Source organism: Perognathus longimembris, chromosome 11, assembly GCF_023159225.1.
Source record: "Perognathus longimembris pacificus isolate PPM17 chromosome 11, ASM2315922v1, whole genome shotgun sequence".
Taxonomy (NCBI): Eukaryota; Metazoa; Chordata; class Mammalia; order Rodentia; family Heteromyidae; genus Perognathus; species Perognathus longimembris.
Window position 1 is genome coordinate 16,350,373 of NC_063171.1, and position 20,949 is coordinate 16,371,321.

A 20,949-nucleotide genomic window follows, 5' to 3' on the forward strand; every position below is an offset into this window, starting at 1 on the left:
GAGGTATAGCTCAGGTGGTAGAGCATGAGTCATGAGGCAAGGAAAAGAAGCAAGAGTGTGAGACCCAGCGTTCAAGCCTCCTACCTGCCAAAATCAAACAAAAAAACCCTACAGTGAATGTTAACCCCAATGCAAAGATCAGAAGCATTACACTTTTTCAACGCTGTGCTGGAAACTCTAGCTAATATAATATGACAAAAAAAGAAAAAGTACATAGATTGGAAAGAAATAAAAGATTCTCATTGTTCCCAGATGGCATTATTATCAATGTAGCAAACCTAATCTATTTTAAAGTGCTCCTGGAATAAGCAGTTTTAGTGATGTTGCAGGAGCTAAGATTAATAATATGCAAGTCAATCACTTTCCTACAGATAGCATTTATACTAACACTCTCGAAACTGGAGTCCTTAATTATAAATCTAACAAATATTTATACAAGTATATTCTCTGGTCAAATGTTTTAATAATAGTATGTACAGAATAATGATTGACATATATTTTTTAAATCACATATTATTTATTCTACTAGATGCTAGATCTCATTTAATCTTCCCAATGCCCTGTTATTTATAATAATGAGCTATTGCTATAAATAATAATAAATGTCACAAATAATAACATCACTAGAAATAATATTCTTATTATTTAAACACCAGTAGAGTGAGATTCTGAAAGCTAAATGATTTCCTAGCAATTCACAGATTATAAAAAGGGATAATTTCATTAGATTCTAGTCTTACTGTTCCCTGAACCTTTATTCTTTCTACATTCCTTACTTAAACACAGAGACAATAAAACCATACCAGTAACTTTAATAGAAATAAACTCAGTGTATTTGAATATGCCTTAAAAATTCAGTGCATCTGAATGACCAGAGATGCTTATACTTGATCTATCTAAAAGCCTAATAATTGGTCTTTTTTTGAATCTGTACTCATCCATCGGCCTTAGTTCTGCCTCCTTAACTAGAATGAATGAAATATTCCAGTGCTGTCCATCACTTCTCTCAATTTTCCTAAGCAAACTTTGGAAGCATCACAACTTTTCAGGTTACCTATAAACTATTTTCAAAACAAGAATGACAAAATTCTTTGGCCATTTCTTTTTTATGGCTATCAGAATTAATAAGCCAGTATCAAGTGATTATAATATGAATTATTGAGAAAAGTGTTCACTTTCAATAAGTAATTATTAAGAAACCCTTGCTATGTTTCCTGAAGCCAGTGTCATTGCAGAGTACCCTAGCTGGGCTAGGTTCCAACTTGGAAAGGTGACTTGAACTAATGGCACAGGGATACCCCCATGTCACTGAATGCACATCCAGTGTTCCCCAGGGGAAACCAATGAATCAGGATAGCACTAGGTGGTAGCTGGCAATGTAAGATGCCCTATTTCTATAGAGATGTCAAATCTAAATCTATTTCACTGACTTAGTCACAAAGATTAAGCCCTGTCCACAGGTGTAGTATTGCCTTACTCTGAGTATCTGTTTTTACCATGATCTTTTTTACAGTGTAAACCAAAATCCTATTTTCTATTCATAATTAAAATTTACCAAGCATTGGGAAAACAACTGTGTATGAAGTTTATCCTAGCAAATTATATTGCTATCTTTAATCAAAATGATTAGCATTGAAAAAATACTGTGTATAAAATAAATTTTGTTATTTGCTTGTTTAGAATTATACTGTTAACAAGAACCAAAGGAAAAAATCATCAAACACTCTTGTTGGAAGAAAAGGTAGAGTCTGCATGAAAATACTGTTTGTCTTTACTCAACTGTCATTACCTAATATTAACCAAAATCAAAGACTATTAATATGATAGGGACTACGGAATCCTATTTCTGAGGCCAGAGATCATTAGCACTATAATCAAAAACATGTGGATTCAAACAGATCTCAGAACTGATTTTAAAGGAATTTTGTCACATTGCTCTTATGTCTAAATCATGGGACTTTTTCTGTTTACTTATTATGAGTTTCACTTTCTGACATGAAATTTCATTCTAATATAAGTAACATGCATAGGCATTACATTATTATTTTCCTGCTTTTTAAAGGAATGACAACATTATGTATTTATAATATGACACTATAGCTAATGTTCTCAAAGGTGGTTTGGCTGTTTTGCACAGTTTATTTTAATGTACCTAATGCGTACCCTACTAACAGAGTTTGTTATGTCCAGCATAGGTTAAAAAAAATCCTAATCAGAAATATGACTTGATTCTGGGCACTGGTAGTTCACATCTATAATCCTAAGCAACTCAGGAGACTGAAATATGAGGGTAGAAGTTCAAAGACAGCCCTGACAGGAAAATCCATGATACTCTTTTCTTCCTTAAGCAAGACACTTGTCACTTGTACTATAAGTAAAAAGATCAAATCTGTAAATATGTGTGTCTTCTAAATATAAATACAGAGTATACATTAACCATAATAATTGCTTTTAAGAGATAGATTCTCACTGAGAGTCTAGATTAGCCTCAAACTCACAATCCTGTCTCAGCCTTCTGAATGCTTGGATTATAGGTATGCCTCTACTGCAAGAAAAAATTTAGGTCCTTCCTTAGTCAAAATCAGTAACTCCTAGAGCAACAAAAACAGTATAAAGAGATATGTGATAGTATCAGTCTGGTTCTAAAATACTCATTTAAAGATACAGCGACGACAGTGAAGTTAGAGTATTTATAATAATTATAATATTATTGCAGTACCTAAAATGAAACAGTCACACAAATGCTTAGCATCAGAACTAGGATTTCAGTGCAATTTCTCTGGTGGTAATTAAAAAATAAACAAAAATAAAACAAAATATGACCTGAATAGTGACTACTAAAGACTGAGAAGGTTGCTAGGAAATGGAGGAAGGTAGCAAAAGGATAATCGGATAAAAACAAATGTGAAAATATCACAGCAAATTCTACTAGTATGCACAATTAATGTGTTACTTTTTATTACTTTTTTTAATCAATTGTGGGCTTGAACTCAGGGCCTGAGCACTGATCATAAGCCTCTTTGTGCTCAAGGCTAGCACTCTACCACCTGAGCCACACCACCACTTCCTTAAGGTGTTACTTTTTTTTTTTTTGCCAGTCCTGGGCCTTGGACTCAGGGCCTGAGCACTGTCCCTGGCTTCTTTTTGCTCAAGGCTAGCACTCTGCCACTTGAGCCACAATGCCACTTCTGGCCATTTTCTATATATGTGGTGCTGGGGAATTGAACCCAGGGCTTCATGTATAGGAGGCAAGCACTCTTGCCACTAGGCCATATTCCCAGCCCTAAGGTGTTACTTTTTAAAAAGCTTTAAGAAGTTTAGTCTATAACATAGACACAAATATGAGCAGTCCTTTCACATACAGACAACCCATTTCAATGTTACTCAAACTATCTAGAAAATGTGTCCCCAAAATGTTAGTTTTCTCAGGAGCCTAAGAGACACTAATGAAGTTCCTCCTAAAGGATCATTTCTATAGACACTTTTTAGCTATTATACTCAGCACAAAATTAAAGACTATTAATCACTGACACCAAGAGTAAAGACAAATCTCAACAATCACAAGAACAGATGGGTCCACAGAGTAGCTACACTATGTTTTCAATGCTTCAGGAATTGAAAGTCATCTTAAAACATTACCATATGCAAATGAAAACCACAAAAAAAAAAGATGACTGAGAAGATTTTATATAGAATGAAATGGAAACTTGGGAACTGAAAGACAAAGTTGTTGACCTAGGAAGTATTTCAGTCTATGCTCTGTAGTAAGGAAGCAGAAATGAGAATATTAGCTGAAATTTGTCTGCTTTTATCTCCAAAAAAAAGGAGGTGAAAGGGGATGGCTAGAATCAAAGAAAGGGTAGATGTGTTCACTTGAATGAGCAATGTAGGTTTGAGATTGAGTTAGCATTGGAATTGAATTCAGTAGGCTATCCTCCAAAGTGGTTGAAGGCCACACAATCTTTTGAGGGGATTCGAATAAACTGAAGTCAGAGGAAGGAAGAATTTACCCTCTATGTCCTACTTCACTAGTTGAGCTGAAACATCTCAGTACATCCTGTCCTAGATTTATACCACTTATTCTCCCGGTTTTCAGGCCTTTAGAGAAGTACTGAAATATATAGCAGCTTTCTTGAGCCTCCAGCTTGAAAAGGCCATATACGTGACTTCTCAGTCTCAGATTGGATGAACCAATCCCTTGAAAACAATTCATTCATTAATACCCCCTGTTGATTGTGTTTTCTAATGAACTCTAATGTATCAGCCTCTCTCTTCTTTCATTGTTTTAGATGGCAGTAGCACACACAGAAAATAAACTACTATAAATTCATAATCAATTGGTGTACATTTCTGTGACTTTGAAATCAGAACTTAGCCATGTGGGGGGGAGTACATGTGCATATGTGCGCATTCGTGTGTGTGTGTGTATGCACGTGTGTGCATGTGTGTGAGAGCCAGTTGTGGGGCTTAAACTCATGGCCTAGGCACTGCCTTTGAGTTTTATGTGTACAAGGCTAGCACTCTACCACTTTAAGCCACAGCTCTATTTCTGGCTATTTGATTAATTATTTGGAGATAAGAGTCTCACAGATTTTTCTGCCCAGGCTGGCATTGTACCACAGTCTTCAGATCCCAGCCTCTGAGTAGCTGGGATTACAGGTGTGGGCTATAGGCATTTAGTTCAGTTTAGCTATTTTTAAATGTGTAATTTCCCAGTAATAGTACCCTATTTTCTGATTTCTCTGGGAACACTTTGCTAAGCTTCAGAAACACTAACCTTGTGGACATGGCAATTTATTATTCATAAAAGCCCTGCCAGGCATACACAGAAGGTACAATTCACACTTTCTTTCCAAGTGGCAGAGTCCCAGACCTCATGAGCATGTAACTTGTAACACTTGAACCACCATAGAAACACTGGTTCTTTGATTGCTTACCCAGGAGTGGTGGTGTTTTTCCTATTTTACTGGAATAATACCTTTTTATATTTTGGGTAAAACTTCCAGTCATCCTACAATGACATTTTTAGAAGACCTTTGTATTATAGCCGGAAGTCATGCTGACATTCTAATGTTGCCAGCTGTCTGTAATGGGAGGCCAGCCTCACTTTCTGTAAATGTGGTCAGTGGCTCTCCATTGCTAGTAGGGGGTAGGATTCATTGTGGATCATGTTACTCCAAAGATATGACTCTTATTTGCAGAGTAAAAAGGTAGAAATTTTCATCATTATTTTATACGTCATCTCTCCTTATAAACTTGATGCCGCCCTGATTAAAAAAAAAAAAAAAAACCTTTTTACAAATTCTAAATGCACAAATATCTTTATCTTTAAGGTTGGAAAACAACCGAATCTAGAAAAATTGTAAATAATTCCATCACATATACATAATTTTCTACTACGGTGTTTGTGCATACGTGCATGTATGCACATGCGTGCACGCGCATGGTTTTACTGGAGCTTGAACTCAGGGCCTGAGCACTGTTCCTTTAATTTTTTTTTCTCTCAAGGATAGCATTCTACCACTTAAGCCATAGCTCCACTTTAGCTTTTAGTAGTTAATTTGAGATAAGCATCTCACAGAATTACTTGCCTTGGCTGGCTTTGAACTGTGATCCTCAGATCTCATGATCTCATCCTCCTACTTAGCTAGGATTAGAGGAGTGAGTCACCAATGACAATCCTATCACCTTCTTTAAAAGCTGGCACCAGTGAAAGTAGGAGCTTGCTGCCTATGAACCCCTGTCCCTGCACCCTAAGTATGGCCTAATCTCATGTACCTGCAGACAACCAAAATGTTTCTGCTTTTCTGACATCAGCACTTATTACTAATTAGCTAGCTTGATTTTTCCCATCTTCCCTTGTTGCTAATATTGGTTTGTGTTGAGCATAAAGGCTTACATATTTTGAAAAATACCTCTAGCCAAGACTTAATGTTGGTAACAACAACTGAAAACAAAGATACTAGTATTGAGCCTTAAAATATTCCATGTAGTTTGACTTTTAAATAGTCTCTGATTTTCAAACACATTTTAAGTACAAAATATATATTACAAGAAGAACCTAGCAAATATTGGTGGCTCACACCTGTATTTCTAGCTACTCAAGAGACAGTGAGAGGATCATGGTTTGAGGGCAGGCAGAGGAAAAACTCTGAGACCCAATCTCAACAACAAAAAAAAAAGCCGATATTATTATATGTGCCTGTCATCCCGGGTATAGCAAGGAATATAAATAGATTGGTCATGGGCCAAACTGGCCAGGCAAAATCAAGATCATATCTCAAAAACAGCTAGAATAAAAAGACTAGAGGTGTGGTTCCAGTGACAAAGCACTTGTCTAGAAATCACAGGTTTGTGTTCTGCCCTACTGAATTTCTTCCATCCTCTTTCATTCTCAGTCTCTTGAGCTATAACCCTAGCTATTTTGTTTTTATTTATTTTAAGACAGTGTTAAATTGTCTTTGCTCAGGCTGGCTTCTCACTTGTTCCACCTACAAAACAGCTGGGATTGAAGGCATGAACCACTATGTAAGGTTTAGGATGAATATTTTTGTCTGAGTGAGAATTTCACAAATAGAATGCAAATGTAAAACTAAAGAAAGTTTAACAATTAAGATTTAGACATTATACTTGCTATATATGCTCTCAATTTAAGAAAGAGTCAAAAAGAAAAATTTTCAAAAGAATACTAGTAATAAGAAAACAGAAGAAAATAAAAAAGTAAACTGAGAAGATCCATTAAAAACTGCTTATAGTCTATATAAATATGAATCTCATGTTAAAACTCAGAGAGGATTTTTTTAATTTTTTATCAAAAGAAAGAATGCATATCTCTAATGAAGTTTGGAAAATTATATTCAATTACTAAAATTTGAATTACTCAAGTCTTGACTCAAAAGCCAACCAACCATAGGAGTTTGTTTAAAGCTTTCTCACTAAGGAAAGATTACAGAATTAATGGCCTTGGAAATGAATGCAAAAACATCACCCTAAACTCAGATACTCATTTATCTTCTTTTATCCAAATTATGTGAAGGGTATAACTGCACATTCAAATGATGGCTAAGTTCTAGTCACATTTATTTTTTATTGTTCAGTATTCCTATAGATGTTTTGGAAATTTTTTCTCTTTGAATTCCTTTTTGTCTGGAAATCTACAATGATAAATAGAAGATATGACTTAGCTTTATTATTCACTATAGTATAATTTACCACATTAAGGGTTTGAGTATGAAATTTGTATACTGGCACTAACTGGTGCCATCTTGGCATCTTGTTGGATGTTGGGAACTTTGGAAAAACTCTTAGAGGTGAAACTCCACCCCCACCCCCAGGTGATAGGTGATAGGTCTGAATTCTAAAAAGCCAGGGATGGGGGGTGCGGGAGGACACGACTTGGACAACAGGTAACTGGACCTGGCAGACCTGTACCATGAACTCCTGAGATTCTTTGAACTTTCTACCTCCTTGTGACACTGCCCTGACCATGACCCTATTTAGGCCCTATACCTCATTCCTCATGTCTCCTGACTCTCCTCAGGTCACCATGGCGTCCCTCTTCTCTCCAGTAGAGTTGATAAGGTTTGTTGAGATGGTTTTCTGCTCTTTCTTTACTAGCCTCATGGCTCAGTTTCCTAACAGTAGTAAATATACTCAAGACTGCAGGTTTTGGGGGGACACGTGTTCTCTCACGGCTACTGGCTTTCTAATAAAGACTCCCGATCTGACCTCTCAAAATGTGGCTTCTCTGTATCTCATGATCAAATTCCCATATAGCAGGTAGAATAACAAACCAAAGGAACTGTTCAAGTTTTACCTGACTAGCAACAGCAGCAGTACACATACACAAAAATGCATTGCTCCTTTCCCAGAGAGAACACATGAACAGTAAATGACTTACTATAATGTGCTGATAAGGATCTATAAATGACATTTTGGTTTCAGCTTCAGGAATTTTCACACTTCAAAGGTCTTCTCTGGCACTCTAGCTTCTTGAAACCCTGAAAGATAAACATCACCATTGTTAGCCTTACTTGGATACAGTTCCAAGGTTTAAATGATGACGGGTGTGCAGCTTAGAAAGTGAAAGTCTATGGAAGGGGAACAGGTGAACTGAGCTCCCTGACTTTGTAAATGAATGACTAGAAACACAATGACTTAGGGAAAGGGTAAACATACTTGATAGCAGTGCTTCATTTGCACATTTATTTGTTCAAATTTATTCTGTAATGACTAGGAAACGGCAGTTTTCTCTTTTCACTTGCCAAATATTTCAAGAGCCATGAATTAAAATGATAAGAAATGAAAAGTGGTTTTTTATTGTTTATAATTTAAGAGTACATGTTAGTTTTTTTTCAAATTTATAATATGAAAAGAAAAATATATCAATTTATCTAGTTTCATTTCAGAATTTTTTTTAATGCATTCATGTTACAATGGCATGATAGAATTTTTTAAATTTCATTCTAAGGCTTAAGTTTATATTGGCCACAGTTAAATAAAAATATTTAAAAGAACAACTTTCTATTTCAGTAACAGTAAAACAGTTAATCTAGCCAGAGAAAGTTCATTTTCCATTCGCTTAAAAGTTATACAATATTCATCCTCAGCCATCTCTTTTATATTTCCTGTACTAGTGAATTTTATGATTAAAGAAAAATACTTAAGGCTGGATAAATCATAAAGATTTCATTTTGATTCGTGGTTCTTACCCAAAATTGAAAACCATACCTGTTAATGGCCTTCTTTATCTGCTAATAGTCTGAGATATTATGGCATCCCAAAGCAAGAGTCAAAGAGCTTGCATGTGTGGGGTGGATAGGAGAAGGGGTATCTTCTGGTCTCTCTGACTCCTCTCAGAAGGATTTAAATCAGGAAGGGACCATTGTAAAGACTTTACCTACTCTGAATTCATTCACAAAGACTTCTCCTGTCCTGTGTAGTCTCCTCCCTGTTATACCTCACAATGGGGATTAAACTTCAGCATGAGTGGTATTCAAACTATAGCACCCTTGCAGACTGCTAATCAACACTGGTATGGGCTGGTGTGGGCTAATGTATTGCTAGTTCACAAATATGATCATTCATTTTCTGTTGCAGTATACTATAGGACTAGCATCCAAGTACTGTGGAAACAACTCCTTGAATGGAAGGGATAACAGTATAAAATAATACAGGCAAGCCCAGTGCCAGTGGCTCACACCTACAATCCTAGCTTCTCTGGCTGAGATTTGATGACTGCTGTTTGAAGCCAACCCTGGCAGGAAAAGGTATGAGATTCTTATCTCCGACAAATTACTCAGAAAAACCTGGAAGTGGCACTGTGGTTCAAGTGGGTAGAGTGCTAGCCTTGAGGAAAAAAAAAAAATCTCAGGAACACTGCCTAGACCCTGAGTTGAAGCCCCAGGACTGGCAAAAAGGGAAAAACAAAACAGGAAAAAGTAAGGTAAGTGATAACTCTGGCATTTGCACTTCAAATTGTAATGAAGAAAAACGTAGATTCACACATCTTATATCAAGTGAAACAGTCATAACTATTTGGCACTTCTCATCAGACTTTCTAAGCTATTTTTATTATATCTTATTTAAAATGCTTGATAATATTTAGACCTGCCATTATGGCTAATGCTAATTAAGTCAAAGGATGCCTACATCATTTCCCAGGTCACAACACAGAAAATACTTTAGAACTTCAGGTGGAATATAGTCTTATATAAAGCACATTATCAGAATCACCTGCCTTGTTCTCACCATCTACCTCTAGCCAAGAAGTGGTATCCAAATATAAATCTTTCCAATCTTATGATGGGCAACACAGAGCTCAGGTACCTAGAACCATTTAGTTGCCATATTGGGCTGGTCCCTAGGAGATATATGTTCCTTCTCAGGAAATACCAATGTCCATGAACCAGTAGGACAAAGCCTGAACAACACCATTAAGGCTTCAGCACCTGAAGGAACTATATCTGAATTAGCATACCAAGGATTAAACAAGCTAATAATAACTAAAGATATCTAGATAACCAATGCATGCAAGTCTTTCTTTTCAAAACAGATCGCATGGATTCATTAATAGCAATGTACATTTTGTTGAAAGATGTACAATCTATTATAATTATTGTTATAGAAAGCAGGAAACTTTTATCTATTTGTCATACAACAAACAATTGTGTATAATATACTTTATACTATGCAAGATGCTTGAGGCCAAATAGTGAATCAGATAGGTGTATAATACAATACTGTAATTCTACAGACTCTATACCTAATGGAGTTCCATAAGCCATTTATATAGCCATTCCATTCACAAACAGTAACTTACATTAATGTAAAGGTCTGTTAGTTCATTCAACAAAGACATTTTTTCTAACTATCCAGAATGCAGGAGGGAATAATGCAGAACTGCTATCTTTAATAAATATAAAGTGGCGAGAAATCCACTTTATATAAAAACCAAACCAGCTTAGTTTTCAATAGTCACTATTGACCCAAAGAAGTAACACTTTCTGTGATTAATAACATCTTTCATTGGAAGGGAATCCTTTTTATGTGAAGAAATATTTTCTTGTATTCCTATTCTTATAGAAAAAATCAATAGGATCCACAAATTATGGTTTGCATGCCTATCGACTACGAACCAAAGCTGAACAACCTTTCTGTACCACAATATAATAATACTATGGCAACAAAGGCCTTCACACTGAACTACATTCTCTTTTCTATGTTTTGTTTGTTTTGGGGGTTTTGTTTATTTTATTATTATTATTATTATTATTATTATTATTATTATTATTTTGCCAGTCCTGGGCTTGGACTCAGGGCCTGAGCACTGTCCCTGGCTTCTTTTTGCTCAAGGCTAGCACTCTGCCACTTGAGCCACAATGCCACTTCTGGCTGTTTTCTATATAGGTGGTGCTGGGGAATCGAACCCAGGGCTTCATGTATAGGAGGCAAGCACTCTTGTCACTAGGCCATATTCCCAGCCCCTTTTCTATGTTTTAATTATTCTGGTTTTCTTTTTTTCTTCCTATGTTTGTTGTTCTCTCTGTTTCAAGGCTATAACCTACCTCTTCTAACCTTCATCTCCTATCCACTCATTTATTCAGCAAACATTGAAATACTATATTTCTGTATGACACTTATTATTCATTACAGGGTATAATGAAGCAAGGTGATGTACTGACTTCTTTCCCCTCTCAAGAGCTTTCTCTTCCCAGAAGGTAATCAGGAAGCAAATAATCCAAGTCATACATGAAACAATAGTAATCACATATGCAACAATATACAGTTCTAAAATGATAGAAACACTTAAAAGGCAGAAAAAAATAGTCTGAGACTAGGCTCAGAGATTATAAAGAAGGAGGGTAGAGAGGGAGTCACTATGTTTGAAATATAACTCAGGCAGGAGGTTGGAGAACGTGAGAGGAAACAGGTGGCTGGTAATGTTAACCAAAAGCAAAAGTGGTTTATAATGTGGTTGAACAAACAGGCAAGGGAAGATCATGCAGGGCCTTGGAGATGGCTCTTAGCCCCTAGCTATGTCTGATCTACTCTTCAAGACTCAGCTTGAATGTCACTCCCTCAGAGAAGCTTTGTGTGACCTTCAGAGAAGGTTTCATCCACTTCCTCCCTTGTGCACTTTGACTTCTTTAGTCCTTTCATTGTCTACATATACAATGGCTGCCTTTGCAGAGGGAACTAAAGATGCATAATGTGATTGGCACTCCTTATATCCTTCATAGAGTTGTTTCTTATGAAAAGTACAGTGCATAGACTACAGCAGGTTCAAGGTAGGCATACGATTGATGGATAGTTATCTGATGGGTAGCATTACTCAGTATTGTCATGTTTATGTGCTAAGTGAAGAAAATTCAGAGAGAAGTGCAGGCACTCTGTCTTGATGCCCCTTGACTTCATTCTTGAAAAGTTTTCATATAATATGATATGAAAAATGAATCTGTATTTTCAAAAACAAAAACAGAAGAACTGAAAATTCAAGAAGGGGTGAGACAAGTACTCAAATTGTTTAAAGGAAATCTGTTGCTGGGCTCCAATGTTTTGTGTCAACAAATTTATTTCCTCTTTACATTTCCAGTAACCCCTTTATAGACATTTTCTTTACCAAACTATTGGCCACAACTGTATTCGGTAGCCAGACTTGGACACAGACTCCTTGATATTAATGCAAAGAAGGAAGAAATGTGCTTAAGATAGCTAACTGTCTTGGTATATCTCTTATAATAATTCTGTTTCTGCCTCTCTTTCTCTCTATCTCTGTGTCTCTGTCTCTGTGTCTCTGCCTCTGTCTCTCTCTCTTCCTCTCTCTCTCTTTATGACGTTAGGAGCTGTAAGATAACACCATGTTAAACAAGCATGACTCACAGCATTTAATCTTTTAGTCCTACTGCAACTAACTCCCTTTTGTTCTGTAATTCCATCCAGGGATAACTGGCCCCATTTTAATAAAAACTCAGTCAACCTTAGCATTTTTCTGTTAATTTTTGGAAGAATAAACTCATAAATGAAATGCCAGGTCCTTTCCAACCTGAAGCCAGAGCCTATTGCAGGAGTGGAAAGGCGAAGTCATTTCCTTCTCCCCTCACCTTCCTTAGGTTCAATGCTTACAAACTGGACACTTTTGATATTTCTGGCTTTTAATCTCTCAAGCTTGGAGTACTATGATGAGAAAGAGATGATAGGAACAAATCAGTAATTACCTAACTGGATCTGTCATAAACTGGGCCTGATATTTCTACCCTGAATATATTTTGTGGAATTTTGTGAAGTCCCTTCTCTATGTTCCCTGACTTCTATAAATGCACCTGTACTCCAGTTCAGGTTTTGTTCCTTTTGAAGGCCTTGATGCATCCTGTTATCCACTCCCAACTGCCCTTTGAAATAGAAATTCAGGAATGCCCATCACCTGGGAGTGGGATTTTTCAGAAAGGGACTCCCAGGTGATGGGCATTCCTGAATTTCTAGCGGCAGAGGCAGGACTTGAACAATAGGTTACTGAACCAGCTAGACATATACCACGAACTCCTGAGATACTTTGAACTCTGCAGCTCCCTACGACACTGTCTCTTGCCCTATTTAGACCCAACCACCTCAGTCGCCATTATGCATCATGCATCATGTCTCCTGACTCTCCTCAGGTCACCATGGAATCCCACTTCAATTCTCCATTAAAGTTGATCTGATTTGTTGAAATTGTTTTTTCTGCTTTTTCTTCACTCTTCTACCCTCGTTGCTGAATTTCCTAACAATATTAAGTGCATTCAAAGTTGTAAACTTTGGGGGGACATGAGTCTGCTTGCAGTTGTCAATTTTCTTTCTTTCTTTTTTTTTTTTTTGCCAGTTCTGGGCCTTGGACTCAGGGCCTGAGCACTGTCCCTGGCTTCTTTTTACTCAAGGCTAGCACTCTGCCACTTAAGCCACAGCGCCACTCGTGGCCATTTTCTGTATATGTGGTGCTGGGGAATTGAACCCAGGGCTTCATGTATAAGAGGCAAGTGCTTTTGCCACTAGGCCATATCCCCAGCCCATCAGTTGTCAATTTTCTAATAAAGACTCCTGATTCAATCTCTTAGAATGTAGCTTCTTTGTATCTCATGATCAAATTCCCATGTTAATACTTTCTCTGAGGTCCTTTCATTCCCTCTATGAAAACCACTTCTAGTACCCAGGGCCCATGGAGAGAGCTCATAAGCTTTTCTTTCTTCCAATAGATTCTGAGAGTACAATTATTGCAAACTGAAACTCGATTGTGCTGTGTCTCCTCCAATTTCTTAAGCTGGAATATATACCAGCCTACTACACGAGGCATAGTTTAAATATTTTTATAAACTTTCTGAGTAATTTTCTAACAGTTCTTCTCTCTAGATGGGAGATTAAGAGGTAAATTCCTTCTTTGGGGAAGGATTTCTAAAACAAACAACAGCAAAACTTACAAAATTCTTCTCACTTCCTTAGAATTTCAAGCTTCTATTACTTATGAAGTATTTGAGGTTTAGATTTATATAATACTTTGTCTTTTTTTTTTTTTTTTTTTTGGCCAGTCCTGGGCCTTGGACTCAGGGCCTGAGCACTGTCCCTGGCTTCCTTTTTGCTCAAGGCTAGCACTCTGCCACTTGAGCCACAGCGCCACTTCTGGCCGTTTTCTGTATATGTCATGCTGGGGAATCGAACCCAGGGCCTCATGTATATAAGGCAAGCTCTCTCGCCACTAGGCCATATCCCCAGCCTCTATACTTTGTCTTTTTTTTAAACAAAACAAAAAACCAGACTGCTCAATAGTTCAAGTATTTTGTAACTCGACTGCATGTTACTATCTTGGACAAATCTTCCAGTTTAAGGGAAATATAGTGATGGAGCAACTTTCAAAATAACAGAGTAAAAAATTGCAAAGTTCTCTTCCTAAAAAAGCATTGATCAAATGGGGCAGATTTTCCTCCTTGTGCCACATAAGAACTCTGGAAACTAACCAAATGCCATACTATAAGTGAAAAACATTAATTTTGATTAGCTAAACTGCATCTTCAGGACAATAGAAATCTGTGCCATTTTAAGGAGGGGCTGTTCCTACCCTCCCCAGTGGTTCTATAGCATTGACTTATTGGGGACACAGGGAAGCTTTTAGGTCTAGTGTAACTGCTGCCTTGCTGGTCAGGATTGGCTAGCAAAGTGTTGGGAGCAAGGTGTGGAAAATTCCATGCCTAGGGAGTTGTCAGAGAGATACTGGTAGCAAACACTCAAGGAAGTGGAATACCAACATCCTTACTAGTTAGAGAAAATAAGGAAACCAGTGGACCGGCCAGAGAGACACAGACACAGAGAGAAAAACTGAGACAAAGACAGAAACAGAGAGAAGGACAGAGAGATGAGAGCCTTGTTAAGACCCAGATTACTCTTGGTGGTCTAGAAAGCAGTGAGTATATTCAAGGCTACTAATGTGAGGTCTGCTGAAGGCAGAAACTAAAAGCCAGCAATGACATAAACTCCTTGGACTTTGAAAGCATTCACCAGTTCACATACAAATCAAGTGGCAGAGTGGAAGACACACTCATTTTGGGTATTTCATTAAATCCTTGGCCAATCACTGACTGACGAAGGACTAATGCTTACAAAATTGTGAAATAAAAAATAATATAACAGCAAAAAGGCAAACAACAAACAGAAAAACCCTCAGCAGACACATCAGAGGCTGAATACTGTGGAAGACTAAGTTGAGGAAAATCACTACAAACAACAAGCAACAATAACTTCCCCAGAGAAGAGATTGGAATCTGAGGATACCATAATATACAACCGATAACTTAAGATGTAATCTGAAAATCTCCAGTTTTCAAAAATAATAGCAATAAAAACAAATGAAAAATATAGTATAAGCCATAAATATGAAACTTTCAGAGAGATAGAAGAAAAATAGGCAACAAAGTCTAATTTTTTCTCAGTTTTGACTAAAAATATATAAAAAGAGAACTATGGGTCTGGGAATGTAGCTTAGTAGTAGAGTGCTTGTCTACCATGCATGAAGCCCTTGGTTCGATTCCTCAGCACCACATAAACAGAAAAAGCCAGAAGTGAGACTGTGGCTCAAATGGCAGAATGCTAGCCTTGCATAAAAAAAAGCCAAGGACAGTGCCCAGGCCCTGAGTTCAAGTGCCAGGACTGGCAAAAAGAGAGACAGAGAGAGAGAGAGAGAGGGAGGGAGGGAGAGAAAGAAAAGGAGAAAGGGAGAGAGAGAAAGAGAGAAAGAGAGAGAGAGAGAACTATGCCCAGATGTATTGTAGCCAATCTGTTTTTTTACTGTGTTTTAGCTTTTGTTTTTTTTCCCTCACATTTTTATTAGCATAAAGTAGTACAAAGGAGGTTTCATTTTGAAATATCTATATATGCATGCAGTATATCGTGATCTCACTCAAGATCTCTGTTTCCCTCCCTGCTTCCCAAACCAATTTGGACAAACTTCATTGTTCCATTTTCACCTAAGTTGTTTTAGCCACAAACACCTTTCTTCCTCCTCTCCAATTCCCCACCCCTCTCCCACTAATACTCAGACCTTGGAAAGAGCCTGTTTTAAAATTTTAGGGTATTTTTACCTATGCTATCTGCTTAAAGGGGTTTCACAGTGGGATTTTACACATGCATACACAGTACTTTGATCAGATGGACCTCCTCACTTACAATTACTCTCTCCATACCCAGTACATCTGTTGAGAGTCAAAGACAAAATAAAACCTTGAGAACAAGAAGAGAAAATGACAGCTCAAGTACAAAATAAGCCTATTGAGATTGAGAACTTATTCTCATCAAACCAATGGAGGCCTAAAGAAAATGGGAAGGTAAGTGCTTAGTGAACAAAACTATAAGTCAAAAATGTATCCAGCCAAGCTATTTTTCAAAAATGAAGGACAAATAAAGACATTGCCCTATCAATAAAGACGGACAGGACTGGTTGCTAGAAATAAAGCATTATTAAAAACAGCAAAGGACAAGGAATGTAGTTCAATGGTAGAACACTTGTCTAACATGTACAAAGTCTGGGGTTTGATCCTTAGCACAACAAAAAGAAAGAAAAGAAAATATCTTTAAAGCATACATGAAATTCATGGAATTGATCACAATACTGTATTATTAGGTTTATAATTCACATAGCTCTAACATACATGAAAGCAAAGGAATAGGAAAGGAGTATGAAAATATTCTAGCTATAATCAAGATTACTCTATGTTACAGAAAATAAGTTACTGTTTATACAAAAATGTTACAGTCAAGAAATATAGTTCAATTCCTCCAAAAAGTAACTTATTCAAAAATTATGATTAAAATATTGAAAAAGGAATTTAAGTAGACTACCAGAAAAGCTCTAAGAAACAGAAGAGTAAAACGTTAAATTAACACAAAAGAAATGGTATGGAATTTAAACTTATTTGTACAACCATTTAAAGATGAAAGAGGAAAGAGGGAAGGAAGGAAGGAAAGATGGAAGGAAGGAAGGAAAGAAGGAGTAGAAAACAGAAAGGGTATATAGGAATCCCTGTAACACTGTTGAAATTTCTTACCTTTAATTATTTTTATATTTTACACACTTTATTTTGAAAATCCAGGCTGGCTGGGTGGCACACACCTGGCATGGGAGATGGGGGTGGAGGGAACTCGAGTTTGAGTACAGGGGGATTAACATAGCAAGACCAGTCTCAAAATAGCCAATCCACAGGGATAGCTCTAACTTATGTGCACAGTGTCAATTCCAAATGTATATTCGGAAGAGAATAACAATTCCATGGAAAATTTGTTGATATTATGGTTGCTTTTATCAGGACAAAATCACTGGTTATTATAGTCTGACAGTGACTGCCGCTTCCCTTCCCTTTAGGAAGACTATGCACCCACTCATCCCTCCTCCCTTTTAACTTTGTTAGTAGGAGAATGAGATATTTAAGGTTTCTGTGGCATTAAGGTATTTCTATACAAACATCCACATCACACACTAGGAAAATGTTTTTATCCCTCAGTCCTAGAAATCTTACTGTGACTTAATTGCACAGCCAGTAAAACAAAATGTTCATAAAACATTGTGGGTTTTTGTTTTTGGATGTGTGTAGAGGGGGATGTTTTGCTTCTTATAACTAAGCTGAATAACTAGTCTTGATGATTATATACAGTCTTTCATGTCTGCAATAAAAGATATATATGGTGCTGTAGTTTGTTTATTTTTTTCTTTTTCTTTATCCTTGTCTTTTCTTTTCTGCCCTGTTATTAGAAACTTCCAGGCACTAAGGAGGTGAATTTGTGTCCACTTCCTAACACACTCTTACCTCTGTAATGAAACTGCTGGTTCTCAACGACTGCTTAATACATACTCTGCCACCTGACCAGAGTCTTTTGATCATGTTGTCAAAGCAAGTTGGGCTCTTCAGAAAAAAGAAAATAAGTACACAAAGCCCAGACTGGGACATTTTGTCTCGGCATTCCTATCTCTCTCTCTCTCTCTCTCTCTCTCTCTCTCTCTCTCTCTCTCTCTCTCTCTCTCTCTCTCTCTCTCTCTCTCTCTCCACAAGCTGTGGCATTAGGAGGAAGAAGAGAAAAAAAGCACAAATAATCCTTCCCTCTAACACCCCATTCCATAGGTAGAACAAGTAGATAACAAGATATTGTACAATAAATTCATGGTACCTTCTCAACCCAAACCAGGCTGACTTCAAGCTGCCTCCCTATCTGGGGGATTTTATTCCTCAGTTTTCTCATCTGTAAGATGAGGACTGACCCCTACAAATTTACCAAAAAAAAAAGGTAGGGAAAATGCCAACCATAGTATCTCAGAGATTATAAGTAAATGAAACAATAATTTATTAGTAAGGTTGTTGTTTATGAAATAATACCTTTGTGTAAGTTTTGCCAGAAAGGAAACCCATCACATTGTTTAGGCAGAGAAGAGTTTATTGCTGAGAGAGCAACCTGCCAGCCCATACAAGATGGAGGCATGAGGAGACAGAAGGGAAGGAAGAAGAGAAAAGAGAAAGAGAATGAGAGAGTAAGAAAGAAAAGAAAAGAGAGAGAAGAAGAAAGGAAGCAAGAGAGAGTAAGAGAAAAGGAAAGAGAGAAGGGACTCATCTTGAGCTGAATTATATAGGGAAATGCAGAGGGTATGGCCAGGGGGATTAGATATGAGCTCAGAGAAGGGGGATAAGGTCATTGCCTCCAGGTGGGCCAGGTACCTAGGTAATGCAGGTACTGAGTGCAGACTTAAACAGGTGGGGAATATCTGCATGAACCCTCCTGGGGGTAGACCTTACATTCCAGCCTTTTAATAATTATGAAAAAAGGTGCTGATTCTCTCTGGTTACTTCCTGTCCTGGGATTGCAGACCGCAGCCATCTCACTGTCCTCATGGGCTCTTTATGTTTTCAAATCGGTTCTTCTCATGAAGACCCAGGTCTGACAGGGTTAAAACAATCAACAAGACCAGTCTCATCACTTCTTTAAAGGCTCCATCTCCAAACATAGCTACATGAGTAACATGTATGAATAGAAAGGATAAAATTTCATCCCAACTTGCTTCAACAACGTAAACCTAGCCCTTCAACAATGAAGCATACAACAGCTAATGGAAAAGAGAAAAAGCTTGAGGAGGAAAAAGCACAGTCACACAAAGAGGTCCAGATATGATATAATCTGGGTGTAAGCCAGGATTGTGCTAGAGATGAGGAGACAGCCTGGCACCTTTTAGATGGGGAAGACCCTCTCTGATGTTTGAGAAATTCTCTGTGTCTCCCTCATTTTTTCACCACACACACACACACACACACACACACACACACACACACACACACACACACACTTTACATGGAATACAGTATATAATGTAGTCCTACACCACTGTACCAGTGAAAATCTGAATGTACATTTGTACATTCAAAGGCAGCCAGCTGGCTTCTGGTTCCTCTTTGCCCTGCACACAAAGCAGGCATGTCTATCCACTCCCCAGCCTATGTTCTGCTTTTCTTTCCTTGATCATTCTGGTTTGCTGTTATTTTCCATTGTTTTACCTCTTGGTAGCCAAAAGCAAGTGGCCATTCTGGCTTTATTTTAAGATTATGAAAATTCCAAATTGAAGGAGTTACTCCTCATTACTACGTAGAAAGTACTTCACCATGCAAATCTGTGAGCACAGACCTAAAACATACACTAAGCCACCAAATCTACTCAGGAAAACAGCAAGAACCCCTCCCACTTTCAAGAAAACATTCTCTTTATACTTAATCTGCTCACACAGATTAAAAAGAGACTAATCAAAAGAAAAAGACATAAATGAATTCTAGTTCTGCCAAAATTTTAAGTTCTAAATTATTGTTTGCTTGGAGTGTATAGTAATCTCAGAATGTGAATGTCAAGGAAACAAATAACTAGAATAATCCATACGATTGACCAAATAAAGTTTTCATAGACAAACAAGAAAACAACTCATTTTTAAGCTGAGCACCATTGGTGCCTGTGATCCTAGCTATTCAGAAGGCTGTCTGAGGAACACAGCACAACCCCAGCCATGGCAGAAAAACTTTGAGAGATTTCATTTCCAAAATATCCAGGAAAAGGCCTGGCTAGAGGTGTGTCACAGCTGGTAGAAGGCCAGCCAAGCAAGCCAGCTCAGCAGGTGTGAGGTCCTAAATTCAAACCCTGGTATCACAAAAGACAAAATTCCTCTCAACCTGCTTCAACAACATAAACCTAGCCCTTCAACAATGAAGCATATAGCTTCTATAACATCTTGCTTTTAACTTTTATACTTCATTAAGCTTTAAACATAGTTGTATATTGTTTGCTTACAAATATGAGAGATTGATTTAAAAATTCTTGTGTGTATATGTATGTGTGCATGTGTGCACGCACGCGCGTGCATGTGCAGTGCACTGCTCTGCTCATGGGGCTTAGTCAGGGCCTGGGCACTGACCCTGAGCTTCTTTTGCTCAAGACTAGCACTCTACAACTTGAATCAGAGCTCTACTCTCAGCTGTTTTTGAATAATTGTTTTACAGATAGGAGTCTTAAGGACTTCCTTGCCCAAGCTGAATTCCAATCACAATACTTAGATCTCAGCCTTGTTTTTTATTTGCCATTCCTGGGGCTTGAACTCTGCCCCTGGGTGCTGTCCCTAAGCTCTTTTGCTCAAGGCCAGCATTCTACCACTTGAGCAACAGTGCCACTTCCGTTTTTTTCTGTGATTACAGATAAGAGTCTCTCTGACTTTCTTGCTCAGGCTCGCTTCAAACCATGATTCTCAGATCTCAGCCTTCTGAGTAGCTAGGGTTATAGGCATGAGTCACAGGCACCTATCTTGATTTAAAAATCATTTTCCCTCACATAGATCATTAATATCAAAATATCATCATGGCATGTGGCACCTTTCAACATGTGTGAAAACCTGGTTCAAAAAAATTAGAAATAAAG

At 37.5% G+C, this 20,949-nt stretch overlaps 1 protein-coding gene across 1 annotated transcript in view; it reads right to left on the bottom strand.

Annotated features, from left to right (window-relative positions):
- Pla2g4a (phospholipase A2 group IVA) overlaps window positions 1–20,949 on the bottom strand; it is a 142,787-nt gene that overhangs the window by 109,663 nt on the left and 12,175 nt on the right. Inside the window, exon 2 of the mRNA XM_048356438.1 lies at window positions 7,901–8,000. Coding sequence (XP_048212395.1) covers window positions 7,901–7,933 — 33 coding nt within the window. The 5' untranslated portion in view covers window positions 7,934–8,000. The remainder of the gene's footprint in view (window positions 1–7,900; window positions 8,001–20,949) is intronic.